At 44.3% G+C, this 20,670-nt stretch overlaps 2 protein-coding genes across 4 annotated transcripts; one reads left to right on the top strand and one right to left on the bottom strand.

Moving 5' to 3' along the window:
* Positions 1 to 999: 999 nt before the first annotated feature.
* Positions 1,000 to 3,840, bottom strand: kcng3 (potassium voltage-gated channel, subfamily G, member 3). The gene is given in 2 exon segments (XM_008303801.1): positions 1,000 to 1,678; positions 3,194 to 3,840. Coding segments are annotated over 2 exon segments (1,296 nt in total). The 3' UTR covers positions 1,000 to 1,029.
* A 1,314-nt stretch (positions 3,841 to 5,154) lies between these two features.
* On the top strand, positions 5,155 to 19,936 carry mta3 (metastasis associated 1 family, member 3). 3 transcript variants are annotated; one of them, XM_008303803.1, is made up of 15 exons: positions 5,170 to 5,225; positions 5,327 to 5,383; positions 7,243 to 7,310; positions 8,467 to 8,560; positions 11,670 to 11,796; positions 11,972 to 12,035; positions 12,923 to 13,040; positions 13,305 to 13,407; positions 13,855 to 13,954; positions 14,044 to 14,232; positions 15,037 to 15,111; positions 16,203 to 16,261; positions 16,421 to 16,539; positions 17,643 to 17,800; positions 19,586 to 19,936. In XM_008303803.1, exons 2-15 carry the CDS (start codon positions 5,356 to 5,358, stop codon positions 19,832 to 19,834), a joined length of 1,551 nt encoding a protein of 516 aa, XP_008302025.1. In that variant the 5' UTR covers positions 5,170 to 5,225; positions 5,327 to 5,355; the 3' UTR covers positions 19,835 to 19,936. The 3 variants fall into 3 exon arrangements, with proteins under 3 accessions (XP_008302024.1, XP_008302025.1, XP_008302026.1); XM_008303804.1 differs by having other exon boundaries at positions 5,188 to 5,206; XM_008303802.1 differs by having other exon boundaries at positions 5,155 to 5,383.
* The last annotated feature ends 734 nt before the right edge of the window (positions 19,937 to 20,670 follow it).

Below are 20,670 nucleotides of genomic sequence, written 5' to 3' on the forward strand. Positions count from 1 at the left end.
TTGGCAAACCGCGGACCGTGCAAACATGTGTGAATCATGAATGTCAGAACCATCATCTGTGACAGCCTCTACTGTTCATTTTTTTCCACACTTCTTCTTCTTTTTTAAAGCTTATCCTGTGATTCCCAATAATCACAGGGAACAAGAGAAAAAAAAAAGAAGTGCCGTTTGCCAGCCAGGAGGTGTGCGTGGATGTAGACTATTTGTGTGCACACAAATCAACCACCAGTATGATTGACATGTTGGAGGATGAGGTTGCCTTGGAGACACAGAAATACAAAATGCCTTACATTCACTCACAAATGGAGAAGCAATATACACTCCATCTATTCATTCTTTGTGCTCTCCACATTCTGTCTTTTTTTTTTTTTTGGGTTCCATCATCTTCCATCATCCATTTCACACTCCATCTGCCCCATCATATCTGCTGTATTGTCTGCCACCTCCTACTTCTGGCTGACCTGTCTCAATATTTCATTAACCTTGGCTTAAGCTCCTCCTACACACTAAAGCCCTGTGCCTAACCCCTTCTCCATCCCCACTTTGCACTCGCATGTTCGCTCCTTCTCTTTTTATTTCACAGGTTCAACAGGATGCATCTAGGTCACACATCAATCTTGTGTAACTTGTACCATCTGGGTGCAAAGCTTCCACAAAGTGATGGTCAGACAAATACAAACACACACTGCTCTCTCCTTGCAGCCATCTCTGCCTGTAACCATGGGAATACAGTGTAAACAGCAGCCACAGCACAAAAAAAAAGAAAAAAAAACGGATTGACTGCACCTGTGTGTGTGTTAAATAAATAATTGTTTGTGTGTTCCTATTAGTCTGTCCAAATTGTGTGTGCTTTTTGAGGAGGCAGGAGCAGAGCATGCTGGCTGAAGGCGAGATCATCAACACAACAGGCAGCAAATAAAATCAGGTGCTGCTCAGGCAGGAGAAAAAAAAACAGGGCAGCTCACATCATTATTTCACAATGTTATCCAGTGATTTGTTGAGTTGGTTGGTTTGGTATAAGTGCGTGTTTCATCGCAGCATCTCAGATGCAGAAAGGCTGCGCGCGTATCTGGCAGAGCGCATCTTGAGTTCATGGTAGCACTGAACGAAACTGTGGTAGATGAAGGTGATGGGCAGAGCCAGGAGCACGATGCCGCTCACTACGCACATTCCCCCCAGCACTCGTCCCCCAATTGTCACCGGATACACATCCCCGTATCCCACCGTCGTCATGGAGATGATGACCCACCAGGCAGCGGCCGGGATGCTGGCGTAGTCGTGGTTCTGCGTGCCCAAGTCCAAGCCGTGCTCCAGGAGCTGGGCCAGAGCGCTGTATATCGCCATGGCAACGCAGACAAACACCATCAGCATCACCATCTCCCGGTAACAGCGCCGTAGCGTCAGCCCCAGAGTCTGCAGGCCCAGGAAGTGTCTGGCCAGCTTCATGAGCCAGAACACCCGCATCATCCGCAGCACCCGCAAGAACACTCCGGCAACCCCGAGCCCGGCACCAGGCATCCCCGCCCGGGCCATCGCCATGGTGACATAGTAGGGGGTGATGGCGATCACGTCGATGATATTGAGTGGCCTGCGGAGGAACTCCCACTTGTCTTTGGCCACCAGAAAGCGCACTATGCACTCTGCTGTAAACCAGCCAATGCACACTGCCTCCACGATCCTACAGAGCGGAGAGGAGAGGAGAAAAAAAAATGAGTTGCGCACACTGTAAACAGGAAATGGCAGAGGAGCTACGGGGAGATATGGATGACATGAGATACTGCTTGACAATCAGTAAATGCGAGGAGGAAAGAAGGAAGCAAAGCAGGGGGTGAAGTAAATTATGGGAAATGGGGACGCAAGTAAACAAAGGCAGAGGGGCAGATGCGCAGAAAGGACAGTGAAGTGGCAGGAAACTGCAACAGGGGAGGGGATTAAAACCCTTCAAAGAGACTGCCACACGATTACCCCATTGATTAGCACAATCAAACTGAATTAGAGAGAGGTGAGGCCAAGCAAATACCACAGAGCCTGAAGGGCAACAATCAGCACAATTAGACCAAACCAAATCATGGAGCAGCTGAGAGAACTGCATCATCCGCTGGCATGAAACTAAATTGGAATCCTTTTGACCCTGATGTAAACTACTTTTAGTTGATTACCTAACCACTGTAACCGATCCAAACCTCAAAACCGTGTCCAGCCCGAGTGAACAGAACCTAACCTTATATAGAGAATCGCCGCCTTCTGGCTGAGGCCAGAAAAATGCAGAGAGAGAAATGCACCTTTTCTCCCTGCATGCACTAACTTCAGGCAAAGCAACGGTCCAAACGGCGGCTCAGAAAGAAGCTGATTCCTGTAAGTGGTTTAATTTCTGTTTGTTTGCTTACAGTAATGTATAATCCCTCAGTACACATTCTGCTTTCACCTCATCAACTAGTCAAATATCCTGAATCAAGCATTATCTAATGTGTTTGTTCTTCTTGTGCGCTGTGCAATATAAACTCACCAATAAAGATACTCACATTAACTGAGGAGGAGGAGGGGCAGATGTGAGGGGAAAACTAAGCAGGAAGGCAGAACAACACCTCACTTTTTAGAGATTGATTATTGATTTGCTGTCTTGGGGGCTTGTCCGACTGTCATGCGAGGATAATGTTTAATACATTGCCCGAAACTTGTCAGTGCGTTTATTGACTTCAGCAGCGTCACTATCACACAGGGACAAAATCTCATTCTACATAATGCGTAGATGTTTTGAATCTCTTTCTTCAAAATCCTTCATAATGTTTTAATCCTTGCATAGCGACAAACGTCATATTGCCTATTAAAGAGCTGGAATATTAAAAAAAAACAACAACAACAAAAACAAACAAAAAAGAAAACAGAAAAAAAATGCCTCAATGCGTCAACCTTCTGGACCATAAATGTATAGTGCGCAATAGTTTGACCGCTGCCTCGAACGCAAGCAGGCGCTCATATGAGATTCTCAAGTATTTATGAGTGTTATTATTTATTTATACAGTGTTTGTAATGACAGAAATCTATCCTTCACATGGCTGAGTCTGTTGAATTCACTTTTACGCACAGGATTTATGAGAGCACCGTGTCACTTGTAAGATATCCGCACACACTGCGTCTAAACATTTGGCTGTTTTTTTTTCCTGAGGGGGCACTTTTATTCCTTGAACTTTACTGACTGTTGACCATCGCCTACCTGTGCTCCTCCACAGAATTTCTCTTGGCTGTATCCCAATCCGGCAGCGTGCTGGCGCAAAGCATTATCATAGAGACGATGACAAAGATCACGGACACTGAAGCCAAAAGCTGCGCTGCAAGGGAAGAGTTGGGCTCCTCAAACGTCTTGCGCATCAGTTCGAGCCATCTAGCGCGGCCGGTGAGCGCAGTCCGCTGCACCGGCTCGTCCGGGCTCTGGGACTCGTCCCCTGACAGCCCCACGTCCCCCTCGGACAGACTGTCCATTCCGATATCAGACATCCTGTCGTCCAGGCGCTTCTGGCAGCAAGAGTCCAAGTGCGCGCTCTCCAGCCCCCAGTAGAGCATCTCAGTGTAGAAGGACAGCTCACATACTCCGGGGACAAACCGGAGTTTACCGGAGCGCACGTAGAGCATAATGAACACGAAAGCCTGCGCGTGGCGGTCGAAGAAAAACTCATTCCGGTCCCGGTCGTAGTCGTCGCACAGTTCAAGAACCTCTTTCTCGGTTGCGCAGGCATGCAGGCGGCTGACGCGCCGGAGAGGGAAATCCCTGATCACCTCACGGGTGAAGGCGTACCGGGTTCCCCCTACGTTGAGCACGCAGATGCTCTTCCCGAACTTCATCTTGCCAACCTGTGCACTACTCAAACTCCCCTTCACAGTCCATCCCCGCCTTCCATCACAGGAGTTTTGGGCAGCTGGGGAGCGGACGGTCTCCCCCTGCCGCCCCCGGGGCGTGGTTCGCTTTGAGTGGAGGTGGCCCTGCGCTGAGGTCCGTGGCTGCTGGAAACTCTTCCCTTCTGTCCCTCACTCTCTCCTTCTCCTTCTCCCTGTGTAGCCTGTGGAAGAGACTCTCCACCCCAGTCAGGGCGAGCCAATCCCATCAATGATGTCACATGCGCACAGGCGCACGCAGGAAGGAGGAAAAACTCCAACAGGAACGGTGTGGAGCGTAATTTACGCACGATTATCTCCAAAGTGAAGACAGCTCCTTGCTATGAAATAGTGTAAATATTTCCATGGGTGTGATGGAAATTGTACTCATTTGTTATATTTTACCACACACACTCGGCATGCTATTCTTTTGCATACTTCATCATAATCTTTCTTGCTGGAGGGCACTTTGACGCAGTGGCTGTTGTCCTAAATGTGCTTTTTGTAACTATTTTATCTTGGTATGTCTTTGTTTGAATTTGTTTTCATTATTAGTCTATTGTAAAGCATTTTGTTTTGGAAAGCTACCAAGCAAATAAAGTTATTATTATACATTTACTGTGTACTCTCTCTCATGGGAAGCTTTGTCTCTCATGCACTCTTGTTTGCATCAGCTTGACCCTGAAACTTTGGAGCGCCTTATCTTGTCTCTCGAAGGCCCTCAGATAATTTCCGTGGAGTGCCTCATCAGTGGAGCAGCTAGACAAAACCGGGAGACACTGAGCTTTACGTTTTTTTTTTACCCCTAGGTGCTTATGAAAGACACTCTTACCCCATGAGACTTGGCTCTTGTTTTGGGAAAGTCTCTCTTTTATTTTTATTTTTTGGGGGGGAGAATTTGCACAACAAATGTTGTTACAATACAAAACCATGCGTAAAAATGGACACCATAGTTACAGTAATCATAATAACAGTTGATGCAGTTGTATGTGTTGCAGCCTCGACTTCTCTTCCTGTTACATTGAGCAGCCTTGTTATGTTGAAGAAACCTTAAAACTTTTATATGGTTACCTGCAGAACAGGTATTACACTTATAGGCTTGCTTGTGTGTGTGTGTGTGCGTACGTACGAGTGCGCGCTGTCTGTGTGTGCGTGCGTGTGCATGTGTGTGTGTGTGTGTGTGTGTGTGTGTGAGGCCGTGCCTGTGTTTGCGCGTGCGCGGCCCCCTCGCAGCGTCACAGTGGTTTTTCGGGTTGATCCGACTTCTTTTGGCTGCCGTGAGTTCACTGTATTGTGAGGGGTACGGTGGAGCGCAGGAGGAGGGGGGGTTGAATTGGTAAAATTCTCCCGATAGGGTACACATCCGGAGTCTCGACGATCACAATTTATCGCACCTTTTACCTTTCGAGAGCCCGAGTTTTATTGTTTTTAGTAATTTATTCTATTTTCCTCTTAGTTTATGGTTTACACTCTGGGAGGGCAGAAATGGCGGCCAACATGTACCGGGTCGGAGGTATGTATGTCAATGTGGATCTTTTTATCAAACAGAAACCCTTCCAGTTTTGCACCCCGCCGGCTGTAATGTGGCGTTATTTCAGCTCGTTTGTGTTTGCTAGTGAGATACGGATGTGCTACACCAACAGGGTTGCACTGGGTCGGAGCAGGAAGGTGAGAATTTCTAAATATTTGGGATTCAAAATGGGTCAGGCCTCGCGTTTGTCGTGGCCACAGCAGCTAGCCGCCAGCTTGCTAAATGGCTAGCTTGCAATGTAAACATTTTTCAGTTGTCGGCACCTTCGCCGCCCGCTAGTTCGGCGAACACTCGAACCGGGGGGCTGATAGGACGTGGTGCTTTACGGCCAGACATATGTTTAAAAGGTTGTGAAAATGTTACCACGGGCAGTCTGAGGCTGCCTTTGTATTTGCCTCTTCTGGCATGCAGCCATTAGTACGAGTCCTTATTTAGCTAACGTTAGCACCAGCAATGGCTTCACTGATTGCCATTATCGCCGCCTCGCCGCTCCTTTATCCTAGTTTGACTTGTGTGTTTAAACCATTTTTTGGTGATATTACATGCCGGGTTTTTGTTGGTTTTTTTGCCCCACTGTGCAACCTTAGGTTCGCCTAATTAATTAGCAAATTGGGCTGGCTGGCTAGCTAGCTCGTTAGCAGTCTACTGGAATTCAACATCAAATTATTGTCTCGATTCATGGCGTCGTTGCGTCTGCTCGGATTAAATCTTGCACCTCTGCTCACACGAACCCTCCGCTTTAAATCTGTATTGAGACGAATTAGCGTGAATGCACACACATGCTTCACATGCCACATAGACAATAAGCATCTTGACGCTCAGGTGATGTTACTGGAAGCACTTTAATCCCCGGCGTTTTTTATTAATTAATTCATTTCTAAAACCAGGTGAAGCACTTTGTTGTCCGTTTGGCCACCTTTAGTCAAGTTCTCATGCTGCCTTCAGGTGCTCTTTGGAAATTCCACTTCCTGTAAAACCTGTAGGTGCATTCAAGGTTTCTTTTTTTCTTTTTTGCCCTGTCTGAATAATAACACATCTGTCATGGACTAAGTATCTTTAAAACGATGCTTTAAAAATAAATAGTCCAGTTTCTGCTAAACGGACAAATTAAAGAGAAGGAAGCTGCAATTTATGATTTGAAATCACCCACAGTTGACGTATTATTACACATATTAACATGATAATTCATACGCTCGAGCTGAATGCAGCTTCTTGACAGCTGTCTCCTATTGCTCTGCACTGTTTATAAGTCTGAATCATAGTAATTACGGGATTTCAGACAGCGCCTGAACGTAGCACTTGCCACTGGACTGAAGTTGTGCACAGTTGCTGTACAATCTGCTCACTTAGAGTCGGTTTATGCTGATTTTATGTAGGCCTGGGGGGGAAATGTGTGATTAAATTAGCTTTCTGACGTGTCCATATCTCAATATATTCATCTAAGGAAGGGGAATAGTGTGATAACCCCCTCCTAGACTGACTGGGAGATTCTTGCTCTACGTTTGCCCTTGCTTGAACCTGCTTCACTTGGACTTTGATGTTCTCAGCGGTGCTCGCTCATTCCAGTTTTGTTTTACTGGTGGTGTGCACATCTGTTTTCATGACTTTCTGCACATTCACACAGATTACATGTTTATAGATTTGGCACCGCCATAGTGTGTCATTACCTGCTCGGTGATATATTTAATTAATATGGCAGATAATTACTGACTATTTCAGCAAATTGGGAAGGGGATCGCAGTTGATCAACAAGGTGTGCAATGTACATATTTAAGTAGATGATGTTGACTTAACGATGTGACGCAGTGAAGTAATCGGTGTGTGTGTGTTTGCCGTTGCAGATTATGTATTCTTTGAGAACTCCTCCAGTAACCCTTACCTGATCCGTCGGATAGAAGAACTCAACAAGGTTTGTGTGTCGTTTTTTTGTGTATGTTTATTCCCCCTTTATCCCTGAGGGTGAATAGCATGGATTCCTCTCCATGCCTGCACCCACCCACCCACCCCCCTCTCCTCTCTTTGCCATTGTGTGTGCGCATTTTGTGACTTTAGGTGTTTGTGTGATGTGGCTGAAAGAGGCAGATGTTCCCTGGTTACCCAACTGTTGTTTTGTATCAATGGACACACCTGTGGGAGTGTAGGTGGCGTGATAATTGTAAGGAGCGTTTAAAGAGCTTACGTTGCAATAGACTAAAGATGCCAAATGTTTTAGTATAAAGTGACACCGGCTTCGGTGTGGTCTGATGTTTTTGATCGGTTGTAGAGTTTTTTGACCAAAACTGACTGCAGTATGAAGTGAGAAATACGACACAGACGTTTCCAGTGGTGTGAAAAAGCTTTCCTCATGTTGTACTTGCACTAAGATGTTGAGATAAATGCAGGTCATTATCAGATTGTGTGGGTGGGATAATGAAAGATCAGGTCAGTATTAGTTGGGAGAAAAAAAAAGCATATGGAGGCTGCATATTATAGTCTAAAGACATGAGACGTTGCAAGTGATAAACAGGGCAGATAAAATAACAGGAACTTCCTGCTTAATGATAACATTTATTAAAGCCGTCCTACCGCAGATATGGCCTGTATGCAGCTTGTCACGTTAATTCCTTATTAAATGTGACAGAGTAAGCACGACGTTTTTGTGACTGTAGCTTGCGGTGGTGGAGACATTACCATTCGTTATGTTGTTCCTGTTATTTGGCGAAAGTACATCCTCTCTTACCTACAACTTCCCTAGAAAAACAGCAGAACTTGCAGTATTACAGCTGAGAAAAGTTGAAAACACAAAGGTTTGGAAAACCCTCGTACAACCACATCCACTCGCTCCGCGTCAGTCACGATATTTAATACCGGCTGAGTCTTAAAGCTTGTCGGCCTAATTATACAGTGAGACAAGAAATCAATCATCTGATCAAAAACACAGTTGCGGCCCCGGTCAGCCTGTCATAGCAGCATAGCTTGACGAGTACACAAAAGAACCAGGTCTCTCGGGAAATTACAGGCTTATGCGGGGAGGTGTTGCCACTTCTTTCAGTCAACCTGGATCTCTCTGCTCTCCTCTGTTTCAGACCGCCAGTGGGAATGTGGAGGCCAAGGTGGTTTGTTTCTACAGAAGGAGAGACATCTCCCACAGCCTCATCCAGCTTGCAGATAAACATGCAAGTGAGTAGTAATGCTCTTCAGACTTTGTGTTGACATGTGGGTGGAAGTTGCAAAGGTTCAAGTGGTGCATTATCGTATGGGACAGTTTCTTTAGGGTCTGTTTATTAATACATGTTCAAATCAAATATAGAGCTGTTACACAAAGTGAATTAATTACTGATTGGCAGTACTTGCTGGCGTCACAGTTGTTGGGATTTGCTCCCTTTCTCGGTTTTGCGGAGTTGTAAACTGAATATCTTTGGGTTTTTGGACTGCAGGTTGGACAAAACAAGCAAAATTGGGAGATGAGTGAATAAATTCCAACATTTTGTAGATCCAGCATTTGAATTATGAATCCATTTAAAAGTTTTTGGATTAATCAACAATTAAAAAAATTATAATTGAAACACCAAACTCTTGCATTTGAGAAGTGAAAATTTGTGCATTTTATTTGTCTTCTTGACTTAAAAAAAAAAAAAAGACAAGAGGATTGTTTTATTAATAACATTGTTGGAACGGTTTTTAATGGATTAAATGACGTATTAGCACTAACGGGAAGCTGAGTGGTTTTCAGTTACAGCTGGAAAGTTCAAGGAAAACGTCATAACGAGCTTCCTGCTGCATGTCAGTCAGGCGGACATTTCCAGCAGCGTTCCCATTTAGCACCTTGCAAATTACAGCATTTACTGTCAATAGAATGCTTTTTTTTTTATGTTGACCACGGTTTCAGAGCGCAACCATTTTAGTCGCTGCTATTTTTAGCACAGAGAAAATTGAAACGTAAATGAGTGCTCGAGCGCGACGCGAAAATGTGTCGCCATTCACATTCATACTGTACTTCGCGTTCATTTCTCAATTACTCGAACGGGGGAGAACGGCAGTGTGAGTGTATGAGGAGAAGTGGGAAGACAAGGAAAGTGTTATCACAGCAACACCTGTTCTGTGTGGGAAGATGTCTACCTGTTTCCAGGGGCTCTTGGTCAGTGTCTAACAAATTATTAGTTACTTACTCAAAGTAAAAAAAAAGGTGCCGTCTGCCAAAGCAATTTCACACAGTTTAGGTGACTGAGATGAAGAGCAGCAGGAGACATAGCGAGCAATGTCTTTTTGATAAAGTTTACATTCCTCAGCCCTGATGGAAAAGACAGGACTGAAGTGCTGTTTGTCTGTGTTTGTGAGCAAACTGCTTGTAAAAACCAGTTTTGCAGATTTAGCTCGACTCTCCGTAAACATAAAGCAACCTTAAGAGCAAAAATATAAACCGTACAATATGCAAAGACATATGCATTGATCGCGACGCCGTGCCAACTCCGCGAGCGACTCGGAGTCTGTCATCCGCCAGCTGGTCAGAAGAAGACACAGAAACAATAATAAAAATTTGTCACCACGCTGTTAAAAAAAAACTGATTTCACTCAGTGTGTGGATCAGATTAGTTCAGGGGGGAAAACAAAAGAACAGCCACTGAATGCGATAAACACAACAACTTACATGAGTCGAACCTGAAATGTTTGTATTTATTGCAAAACTACTGATGTACAGGTTGAGGTTTATTTCTAAACTCGGGCGACAGTGTCTGCAGAGAGCACCAGGGCTCTTACTGGTGTTATTTTTGGAGCCTTTTTTTTAGAGAAATTTGCATCCGTTTTGTTTGTCGTGCTCATTAATCATTGCAGCACAACATCAAACAGCAGCTGAGGGTTAAACACGAGTTCTGCAAGAGAGTTAACAAGTCGGTTCACCCGAATCTCCAAAATACACAAAGGTTCCCCCCCATCATCCCTGGTGTTTAGCCATGAATCAGGAAACTGGTCGTCAGCATCAGGACCGTTGTATTTCCATCATTCTTGATATTGAATTCTGCACCAAAAAGAAAGCAAACACATCTATTTCAACATGAACTCTTATTAAAAAGCTGCACACACACACAGAGCGGTGCGTTTTGACTGACTGAACAGTAATGATGACACTAAAGCTATTTTCGGCTCATGTTTTGAGTCATCGCAAGGTTATCTTAAACAAGGCGACATTAGCTTTGTGAGTGGAGCATCGCCGCCACAGACGCTAGCTGTCACAGTTCACGAACAACAACGGCAGCCTAAACGTGCATTTCCACAGCGTGTTGTTATTCTGATGTTAACGACTAAAATGTCACCGTGCAGGCTCGTGTCGTGTTGCAGCGGATGTGCTGCTGCAGCTGCACTCGCTGCTGCCATTCAACATGTTGCCGTTGCCCAGTATTTCCAGTTTAAACAACAAACCGCTGTCGAATTTCTCGAATTCTGGCGCTGATCTGGTACCAAAGTGTCATTTCGTCAGTAAGCCATAGAAGCAGTTTGGGGTTTTATCTGCCAAAGAGACCGCTGTTGATTTCCCAGCATAATAGAGGTGAATTATATTCGTGGCACCGAAAGCATCCCAAAAAAATTGATATGAAAAATTCAGCAGAGCCTGAGATTGCTTCCTGTTTTACCATTATCACCGAGCGGTGTTTGAACGCATGCATTTACTGAGCCGCTGACAAAGCTGCCCTCAAAAGTTTATTTATCTTCCGGTGAGGACACCAGGTGAATATAAGAAATAGAAATGCTGCGTTTGAAAAGTTTTTGTCTGCAGAGAGGAATCAGGGTTTTACTCGGGGTTCCTTACAGGGATGTGACGCCACAGCGGTGCCAGTATACTGAAAAACAACTGGCATAATGATGTGGCTTTCGATAGCAGATGATCTTTATTTATAAGTGTATGCCTGCTCTGTGTTGCAGTGATTTAAAATGTTTATGGGCTTCCTGGCATTGTGTGCTGACTCAGCTGCACCAAACTAGCTAATCCAGTATTTATGGATGAACGCTGTGTTCCTCAAATTACATTTCTAGACAGTCTTAAGTATAATAGCTTTGGCTTCTTAAGTGGATAGCAGCGACAGTGTGTGATTGCGAAGCACTCAAGAGCCATTTTACCAATCTGTTGTATTATATCTGAAGACGGCACACCTAGGACACCACATCCGAAGTGATAAATGGGTGAATTTGTGACTTTGAAAATATGTCGGGAGGTAATCTATCCGTCACGAGTGATGCATCAACGCCAGTGTTTCTTTTAATGTGATCTCTGATGTCGTCTTGCCTTTTGCAGAGGAGTTGGAAGAGGAGAAGGAGAACCCAACAGAGACAGAGCTAACAGAAAAACAGAAACACCAGCTTCGCCACAGAGAGCTCTTCCTCTCCCGGCAGTATGAGAGTCTACCAGCGACACATATCAGGTACGGAGCCACGAAGCGGACCTTACAGATCATCATCTGCAGGCAGTGCCCATGGATGGCCACTCATTCAGCCACAAACACATCCATCAAGCACTGTTGACTTGGTTTGTCTGTGTTTTACATGGTGCGTGATTCCCTCTCTCTCTCTCTCTCTCTCTCGCTCTCTCTCCATTAGGGGGAAGTGCAGTGTCGCATTATTGAACGAGACTGAAGCCGTTCTTTCATACCTTGACAAAGAGGTAAGCCCGAGAGAAGAAAATCTGATGTCTGTCGCAGGTTTGTGTTCGCTCAGGCCTTCATTACAGAAGGTGCATTCACAATATTTTACATGCTTTTTAATGGAGCGGCCTTAGAAAGTATTGAATCCTTTTTCTCCACCTTAATTGTGTTGTAGATTTTATATTAAATGAATAAAATTGATATTTTCCCCATTATTCTACATTCAGTAACCCATCATAGCAAAGTAAATGTGTGTTTTCAGACACATTTTTATCAAATCGAGAGGTGCACAAAGGGCAACTGAAGCAACTATATTTCAGATATTTAAAAAAAATACTGAGAAGAACTGCAACTGATTTATTGTCAACTGATTAGCTGATTATTATTTGTTGTGCAGTGCAGGTTAATGCCTAAGATGATGGTGCCAAATTGGTTTATATGTTAAACTAACATCTAAAGAATAAAAATGTTTTAACAGTTGATTATTACGTAAGACAAAAAATCAGCAAATCTGTACATTTGATGATCTGGGATCAGATGGTAACAGGACATTTTTGCTTAAAAATGACCGAAACTGGTTCAAAATGATGAAAATAGTTGCGTTTTTTCTTTTTTCCTCCACTGACTGTTGACTATTCCTCTCGACTCTGGAGAAGACACATTGTGCTCTTGTTTTTATTTACAAATTCTTACTGTTTAAAATATAGCTGACGAGCAGATATTCCAGCGTGGATTGTTTTATCTGTCATAACAGATTATAGGTATACCAGCAGAGTTTCTCAGCAAACGTTCAAATTGATTCCTATTTAAAGTTCAAATGTACAATCGAGAAACTCAGTCTGACATCGGAGCCGGCGTGAGAACCCTTTGTCCTCGATGTGGATCACTGATGTGTCCGTTTCTCCAGGATACCTTCTTCTACTCGCTGGTGTACGACCCGACGCAGAAGACTCTCCTGGCCGACAAAGGAGAGATCAGAGTGGGGCCGCGCTTTCAGGCAGACGTGCCTGAAATGTTACAAGAAGGTACATCGGACCGTTAATGGCAGATGAAGCTTGGTTCTGTTAAATAACCCATTTCTCTGAAACAAAGGCGAATGTATTCTTTCTTGTGCAATCTTGTCGCGAGCGGTTTCTTTGAACGTTTTGTGGGTAATTTCCGGGTAATTTCACGGGTTTGTAACCATGAACTTCGCTTGTGGAAAATCAAATTGGTTTCTTCGCCTTCAGTGTGCGGTTACGTTCTCGTGCCTGTCTGCTAGCTGACGGCGTCGTCGTCGTGTCTTGCAGGTGAAGCAGATGACCGGGACCAGGCCAAACTAGAAGAGAAGCTGTGGGATCCAGAGTGTCCACTTACCAACAAACAGATAGACCAATTCCTAGTGGTGGCGCGGTAGGTCACCTTCGACATCCACACTGATCAAAACGTGCAGTTTAATACCGATAATGACAATAGAATAGAATAGTTTTGACACTTTATGACCCCTCTTGCTTTGTCTGTTACACATAATAAATGCACATTGCTGTAACTCATGAGGAAGGCTCATTATTCTCACTTTTATTGAGTCAGGATGTGAATTTATCCCAGTTTTTGTTTATAAATAATGAATGAAAATGAATTAAAAATTGATCGTGCAAAGTTTTGTGTTTAAATCACTATAATTGCTTTTATAATAATAATAAACAACTATTTATTTTGGGGTATTTTTTTGCACCATCAGGACATTTTTTCCTCCCAGAACTTTAAACATGGGCCTCCTCTGATTAGCTGTATGTAGCAGTGTAGTCCTATATGTTGTGTTTATTTACTGTTTATGCTTGTGTGTGTGTGTTTTCTCAGGGCGGTGGGGACCTTTGCCCGAGCGTTGGACTGCAGCAGCTCAGTCAGACAGCCGAGCTTACACATGAGTGCAGCCGCAGCCTCGCGAGATATCACACTGGTGAGTCGGGCGCACGCTCGTCCCGCCGCGCCTAATTGGCATTTAAATGATGGATCGTAACCCCTCTTTTCTGTGTCGTTTGCTCGCAGTTCCACGCGATGGACACGCTGCATCGTCATAATTACGATCTGTCCAGCGCGCTGAGTGTACTGGTCCCAGCGGGCGGCCCAGTGCTCTGCAGGGATGAGATGGAGGAGTGGAGCGCCTCGGAAGCGGCCATGTTTGAAGAGGCACTAGAGAAATATGGGAAAGACTTCAACGACATCCGACAAGACTTTGTGAGTGTTTCTGCGTAGCTGCGCTCTCGCTTGTGGGGATGTCAGTCATCTGCAACATCCAAGTGTGCCAAGATGATTTGAATAAATGAAGACTGATACAGAAATAATACTGTTTAAATATTTAGTTTTTGTATAGCGCTTCTTTTTTTTCCCCCCCTAACATTTTACAAGGTGAGAGACAAAATGAGCTGCTGGCTGTGCAGGCTGCGGTCTATTGTAATGAAAAACAGAACTTGTTTAGCATACTGATGAACAGTGGCGAGTTTTGGCTTTTGCTGGTGGAGAGATTTGAAAAGTTTCTGCAGACGCTTCCTTCCTCTTCAGCGAAAATCTGTCACAATAGGAATCCAAATTAGCAATCGGCATTAATTCAAGTCGATCGCAGCTGCTGTTCTGTTCTGTGAAGGACGAGACTACCAATTTCAACACTCGCCTTTCAGGCCTATGAAAGAGGGAGGAGTGAGGGTTTGATTCTTTTGAACTTCCCTTCCCTACCATCTACCTATACGGTGCAATAAAGCCGGGATATGGGTGTATGCGGTGGCACCAGGTGCTCATGAATACTTATTAAATGTGTGAATCACTGTCTGTGCAAGGGAGTGTGTTTTCGTCTGGGGCCAGAACCAAGCAAAGCCAGTAGCTCTCAGCCTCTGTGGTCACGATGCCTCTCGCTCATGAATATACATGAAGGCTTCACACCCAGATGGCAAGAACATGAGATATTAATATCATTAATTTGCTCTCTGTCTTCCTTCTCTCTCTCCCCCACCCCTCCATCTCGCTCCACATTCTACTCTTTTGAAGCTGCCATGGAAGTCTCTGACCAGTATCATAGAGTACTACTACATGTGGAAGACCACAGACAGATATGTGCAACAGGTGAGCGTACTGCAGTAAAACAATAAATTATCCGCTGCTGTCGCCTTCGGCTGCGATGTGGGCAGTCTGACAGTGTTTAACAGCTTAAAGTGGCCCTGTGGCATTTCTGTTTGCATCTGTTGTTATGCAACTAAAGAGCCTTTTCTTCACATTTATACGAGAACGTACGAAACCAGGACCCGCTCATAACAACTCCATAGAGGACAAACTCCACAGGGGGCCTTTTGGGCTGCTTAAATAGAAATGTTTAAAACTCAATAGATTTGTAAAGTTATTTCGTCGTTACGTATTTGTTTGTTATGCCTACAAACATATCCCATACTTCTGTTCTTTTCCTCCACATCTTCTGCTGTAGTTTGATTGGCTACTGCAAAGCAAATACCTCAAATTTAATTTTTTCAAATCCATTAAAGAATTACCAAATGTTGGTCCATGTGAGTGAGGCTTAAAAATGCTGGATGTTAACATTTTTAATGCGATTGCCGTTGTCATTAGAGCTGACATGTGATAAGATCTTTGAAACTCTAAACCTCTTAACTGCGCTGCAGATTTTCTGTCAAAAATGTAATTGCGCGTCCAGCCCAAGATTTGAAGACTTTGGAAAGCCTCCTTCCTTCCGCAGCCGCAAACAATATTATACAGCTGTTTACAGGCCGAGTGGCGCGTTAGCTGCCCTCGATGTGTGAAATTAGTGTCGTGTCTGTTTAAAGGTACACTTACGGGGAGTTTGGTTGCAGGAAAGGTGTCAAAAAAAGAGCCAAAGTAAGGGCGTAGAAGTTGGTCGGGATGAGAGCATTAACCTAAAGTATAGCACAGATATCACCTCATGAACTGGTTTCCCAACATACTGATGTGATCGTGGATTAGCCTTTTGTGTCAGAGGATTTCTCACGTCTCCTGAGATAAATCCGCTTTTTGTACTCTGACGCAAACTAAAGAGAGGAAACCCCACCTCTTGAAACGCACAATAAATGATTATATTTGTAATCGTATAAGCCTAATTTCGATTTTAAAAGGTTTCAAATTGTCCAAGAGGATGATGTTTTATTGTGTTGTTAACGAATGAATCCGCTGTGTTTCCCCGCGAGCAGAAGAGACTGAAGGCAGCAGAGGCAGAAAGCAAACTGAAGCAGGTTTATATCCCCACATAGTAAGTCTCCTCGTTCCATACTTCATTATTCAGATGTAGACTTTATTACTGCTCCTGTAGTGGCACCATCATCGTTGTCAGTGTGTTCTAATTTAAAGCACTGCAGAGGACGGCTGCAGTCATTCTGTCTTTTAAATTGCTTCTCCTCCTCTCCGACAGTAACAAACCCAACCCCAACCAGATCTCAATGACCAATGGCAAGATGGCGACAGTGAACGGAGCGGGCCCCGGGGCCTACCATGCAGCGGGCGGGGGCAGAGCCTGCGAGAGCTGCTACAGTGAGTTCTGTTTGTGAGCGAGCGAGTAAAGCAGGACAGGTGTGAAATTAAATCGCCGGGGCAGTGGAGGACGGGGAGAGAAACGATGTGCTGGTCAGCTGAGGGATTCTAGTGGACTGTTTTGTTTTTCTGACTCTAGAAAAGATGCTTTCCTTGATCAGTATCTCCCTTTTATTTTGTTCTCAATCGGGTGACAAGAGCTGTTCCTCAATTTAAACTTGAGGTGTTTCATAGTTGGGCAGTAGGACCACACGGGCCCGTATGCCATGAGCAGTGGTTCACATCTCAGCCAGAAACCGTCTGCTGTCATTCCTCCGCACTTCATTTGCACTGCATTTCTTTTACTTCTATTCAGTGCAACTGAGAATAAAGGTGAAAAATGTCTGAAAATATACCTTGAAAAAAAAAAAGGAAAAGAACTAGGAATACTGTAAATATGTGCCTGTGTCTGCATGTCGGTTTATGAAGGTAGACCCTGAACCCATTATGCTACAGATGGATAGATGGATAGATAGATTCTGTTCTGTTCTGTTCTGTTCTGTTCTGTTCAGGCAACTTGATGAACAAATTCTTCCTGCACCTCATATTTCGTACCCTAAACTCACCAATCGGTGGTCTATTTAAACCGAATGCACCGAGGAGTGTTGGCTCCAGCAACATGCAAATAACGCCGCTGTTTGTTTTAGTCGACGCTTAACTGCAACCGCTCTGAGCTGCCAGAATGCAAATCATAGAATATGTAAAAAATCGTGGCAGTGAATCAATAAATTTTTGCTTGCGCTTTGCCAAACGGCGCTAAAAACTGGAAGTGGGATTTAATAAGGTTTAGGATGTAATTACAACCAGCTAAATCTAAATCTCCATCCGTCACATTGTCATTAATCCTCCCACCTGTCCGTGTACCTGTGTGGACAGATGTTTTTTACTTGATAGTCAGCAGCAGGCATCCAGTGTGCGAGTCCTTCTGCAGTATGAATATTGATAAATTCGTTGAGGGAGAAACAGGGGACAGTGGAGAAGAGATCGATTTTCTGAGTGCCTTGAGACCAGTTCTCCTCTGCAATCTCTCCTAACAAGCGTTAATGCATTTTGTACATTAACAGCCATGCAGTCGGCCCAGTGGTACTCATGGGGGCCTCCAAACATGCAGTGCCGCCTGTGCGTTTCCTGCTGGATGTACTGGAAGAAGTACGGCGGCCTGAAGATGCCGAGCAGAGCCGAGGGCCCGGAGGAGAGGACCTCCCCCAGTCCAGCAAGCAACGTAAGTTCAGGCAGTAGAGAGGACTGAATGGGATGAAACCAGAACATGTTTAAATGTTAGAAGTCAAGAGATGACTGACAGACAAAGCAGTCGTGCTGGTGAACAGGATGCATTTGCGTTAGAAACGACTTTGTAAAGCAGAAGCTAAATTTGCACGACTCCGGGGCTGTAAAATGTAACATCCGCAATATGTAAGTGATGTCTCGCGCCGCCGCCATCAATTATTCATCGCGCTCACAATATCCCGTCCTCGAGCTCGCTTATTAGCTGTTAATAAATTTACACACACTCCTCTTTGACTGTGTCGACTTCTTTTCAAGTGAGAAAACTTGGAAGGTGTTGTCTCAAGATTTGTCCTTTGTTTTCTCATAACTTTCAAACACCAAACCAACCCGGTGACCGTATTTATCCTTTTATCATCCTAATGTTAACCGAACTCTGAAACCAATGAGCGTAAAGTGTTTGTTATACGTAATGATATGCGGAGGAGCTGGGATGCAGCCTTTACCAATCGTTATAAATCGAGCTTTACGAACTGTGACACGTGGAAAGGTCGGCCTGTACGCCACAGTACACCCTTAGTCCGGCAGCCCTGCAGTAAATACTCCCCTCATGAGGGTTTTAATGTTCCGTTTTTATTGAAACCGCTTTTAAAAGGGTGCTGCTTCAACTTTATGGTTGTTTTGGAAGCTGTAATCATCCTCAAAGGCGTAAACGAGGTGGACAAAATATTAAAATCACCTCGTTGTCTTACACAATACAGTTCAGCAAACTGCCGCCCCCACAGTGGCTGATGAGTTAAATCAACTCCTCTGTAAAGTAGTTTCGACAACAGCTGACCATTACAACCTTTCCAAAGGTAGCGTTTATTGCTCCGTTGATTAGTTTTGGATCTGTATGTAACCTCATTTTTCTTTACTCTGAGCAACACTCAGTGGAAACGGCACAACCGTGGCTAGAAGTAGAGAGAACTTCAGAATGTACTCGGTGCAGTTTAACAAAGTTAGAGCGCCATAAATCATAAAAAATAAAAAGTTAAAGCCCAAGTTGAATTTTATTAAAAAAAAACCTTGACAATCTTTTTCCAAGTGCCCTCAGGGGTTATCGATACTCGGAAGAAGAAAATTGTGGCTCTGCAGACTATAGATACTTCAGCGCTCACAGTTTTGATTTGTTTCCAGACTTTGTCACGACCGCTGGCTGCAGCAGAATCACCGACGGCTTCTGAATGTGCAGAATTCCCCTTTTTTTTTATTAAAACACAGAATCTGGACTCTGCAAATGGTAATTTTCTTTAAACGAGACACTAAGAATAGTGATTTTTGATTAAACATCCCAATTTTTAGCTTAGGTTTGGTTATTTTACCCAACGAAAGTGAAAGTCAGATTAGTTCAAGGACTGTCAGAAAGTTGGAAATCAGACCGTTCTTTCTGTTTCCTTCTGTGATAAATGATGCATGTTTGGTGTGTTTCTGTTAAATAAGAAGCCTGTTAAACCTGCCAGTGGATTATGTCCTACAGAGCATTTAAAGAGAAAACTACCATTTGAATATGCTGTCGTTTTGTGAAGCAAAGTAATCTTCTGAAGCCTTCAGACTGTTCCCTGCGAGCCTTTGACGTGAGCGTACTCTCCGTATTAAACACATCGACACGGAGGCTGGTGGACCAGACACAGACAGCCTGGAATTGAAGTGGGACTTTGAGCCTCAGCGGCGTTTATTTTTAAATATTCTGTCAGCAGTTCAGCTGTTCATCGCCTTTTTCTGTCCCTCCTTCGATTCTCAGGAGTCTCGCTCACGGGGTCACGCTCCTCGCCAGTCCAACCACATGGTGCCGATGCGAAACAGCGGCAGCCCCAAGTCCTCCATGAAGACCAAGCAGGCCTTCCTGCTGCAGGCCACCCGCCTCACCAAGCTGGCCCGGCACATGTGCCGTGACATCATCAGGCTGCGCCGCGCTGCGCGCCGGCCCTTTGTCCCCATTAACTGTGGGGCCATAAAGGCAGAGTGTAAGAGCTCTTTCAATTCCTCCTAACTTCTGCCACATGGACGCACACACAACACACATCTGCAGACAAAACACAGCAACACACACACACACACACACACTCACCACCCCTCACCTGTCCTCACCCCGACTGCCCCGCCATCAACCCCCATCTCTGCCCGCCTCTGCCCCCCCTCCTCCCCCTCCCCCCGTCTGTCTCTCTTTCTGTTTTTATTATTATTGTTATTATTATTATTTTGTTTTTTGTATTCTCCCACCCCCTGTTTCCAATAAAGACTGCCTGTCCTCATAACTATGAGTTCTGATCATCTTTTCATTCGTGTTTTTTGTTTTTTTAGTTTTTTTAAAAATAATTTTATCTGTTGTAGTTTTTGGTCACTGTGAACTCAAAGCCATTGTTGAAATTATACACACAGATGAAACAGGGCTCTTCCACACACACACACACACACACACACACACACACACGCCTGCAAACACACACGTAATTAACAGAACCTGCTCCTGTCATTAACAAGTAGATTGTAACAGCATCCGATAGAGGTTATATTCCAGTCTGAGCCGTATATTTGCTGAAGTTAGACGTAGAGAAAATGTATTTTACTAAGAGAAGCTCTATTTTGCACGGCGCCCCTGCTGAAGGTTCGCCCACTGTGCTGTCACGACTGAGCCAGTTGTCTCAGCCGCAAATGTTCATTGTAAATACTGAACCTCAGCTTTAGCGTGTTTGCCATCGCCTTTTTTTTTTTTTGTTTCTTCTGCTTATTTTTATTTTTTTCTCCTCATTCTGTGTGTTTCTGTGAGTGCATCAGACAACATGAACTGATTGTGAGCTTTAGACAAGATTTGAACTGCTGAAACTT

Source organism: Stegastes partitus, unplaced genomic scaffold (genome assembly GCF_000690725.1).
Source record: "Stegastes partitus isolate 25-593 unplaced genomic scaffold, Stegastes_partitus-1.0.2 Scaffold2070, whole genome shotgun sequence".
NCBI classification, from domain to species: domain Eukaryota; kingdom Metazoa; phylum Chordata; class Actinopteri; family Pomacentridae; genus Stegastes; species Stegastes partitus.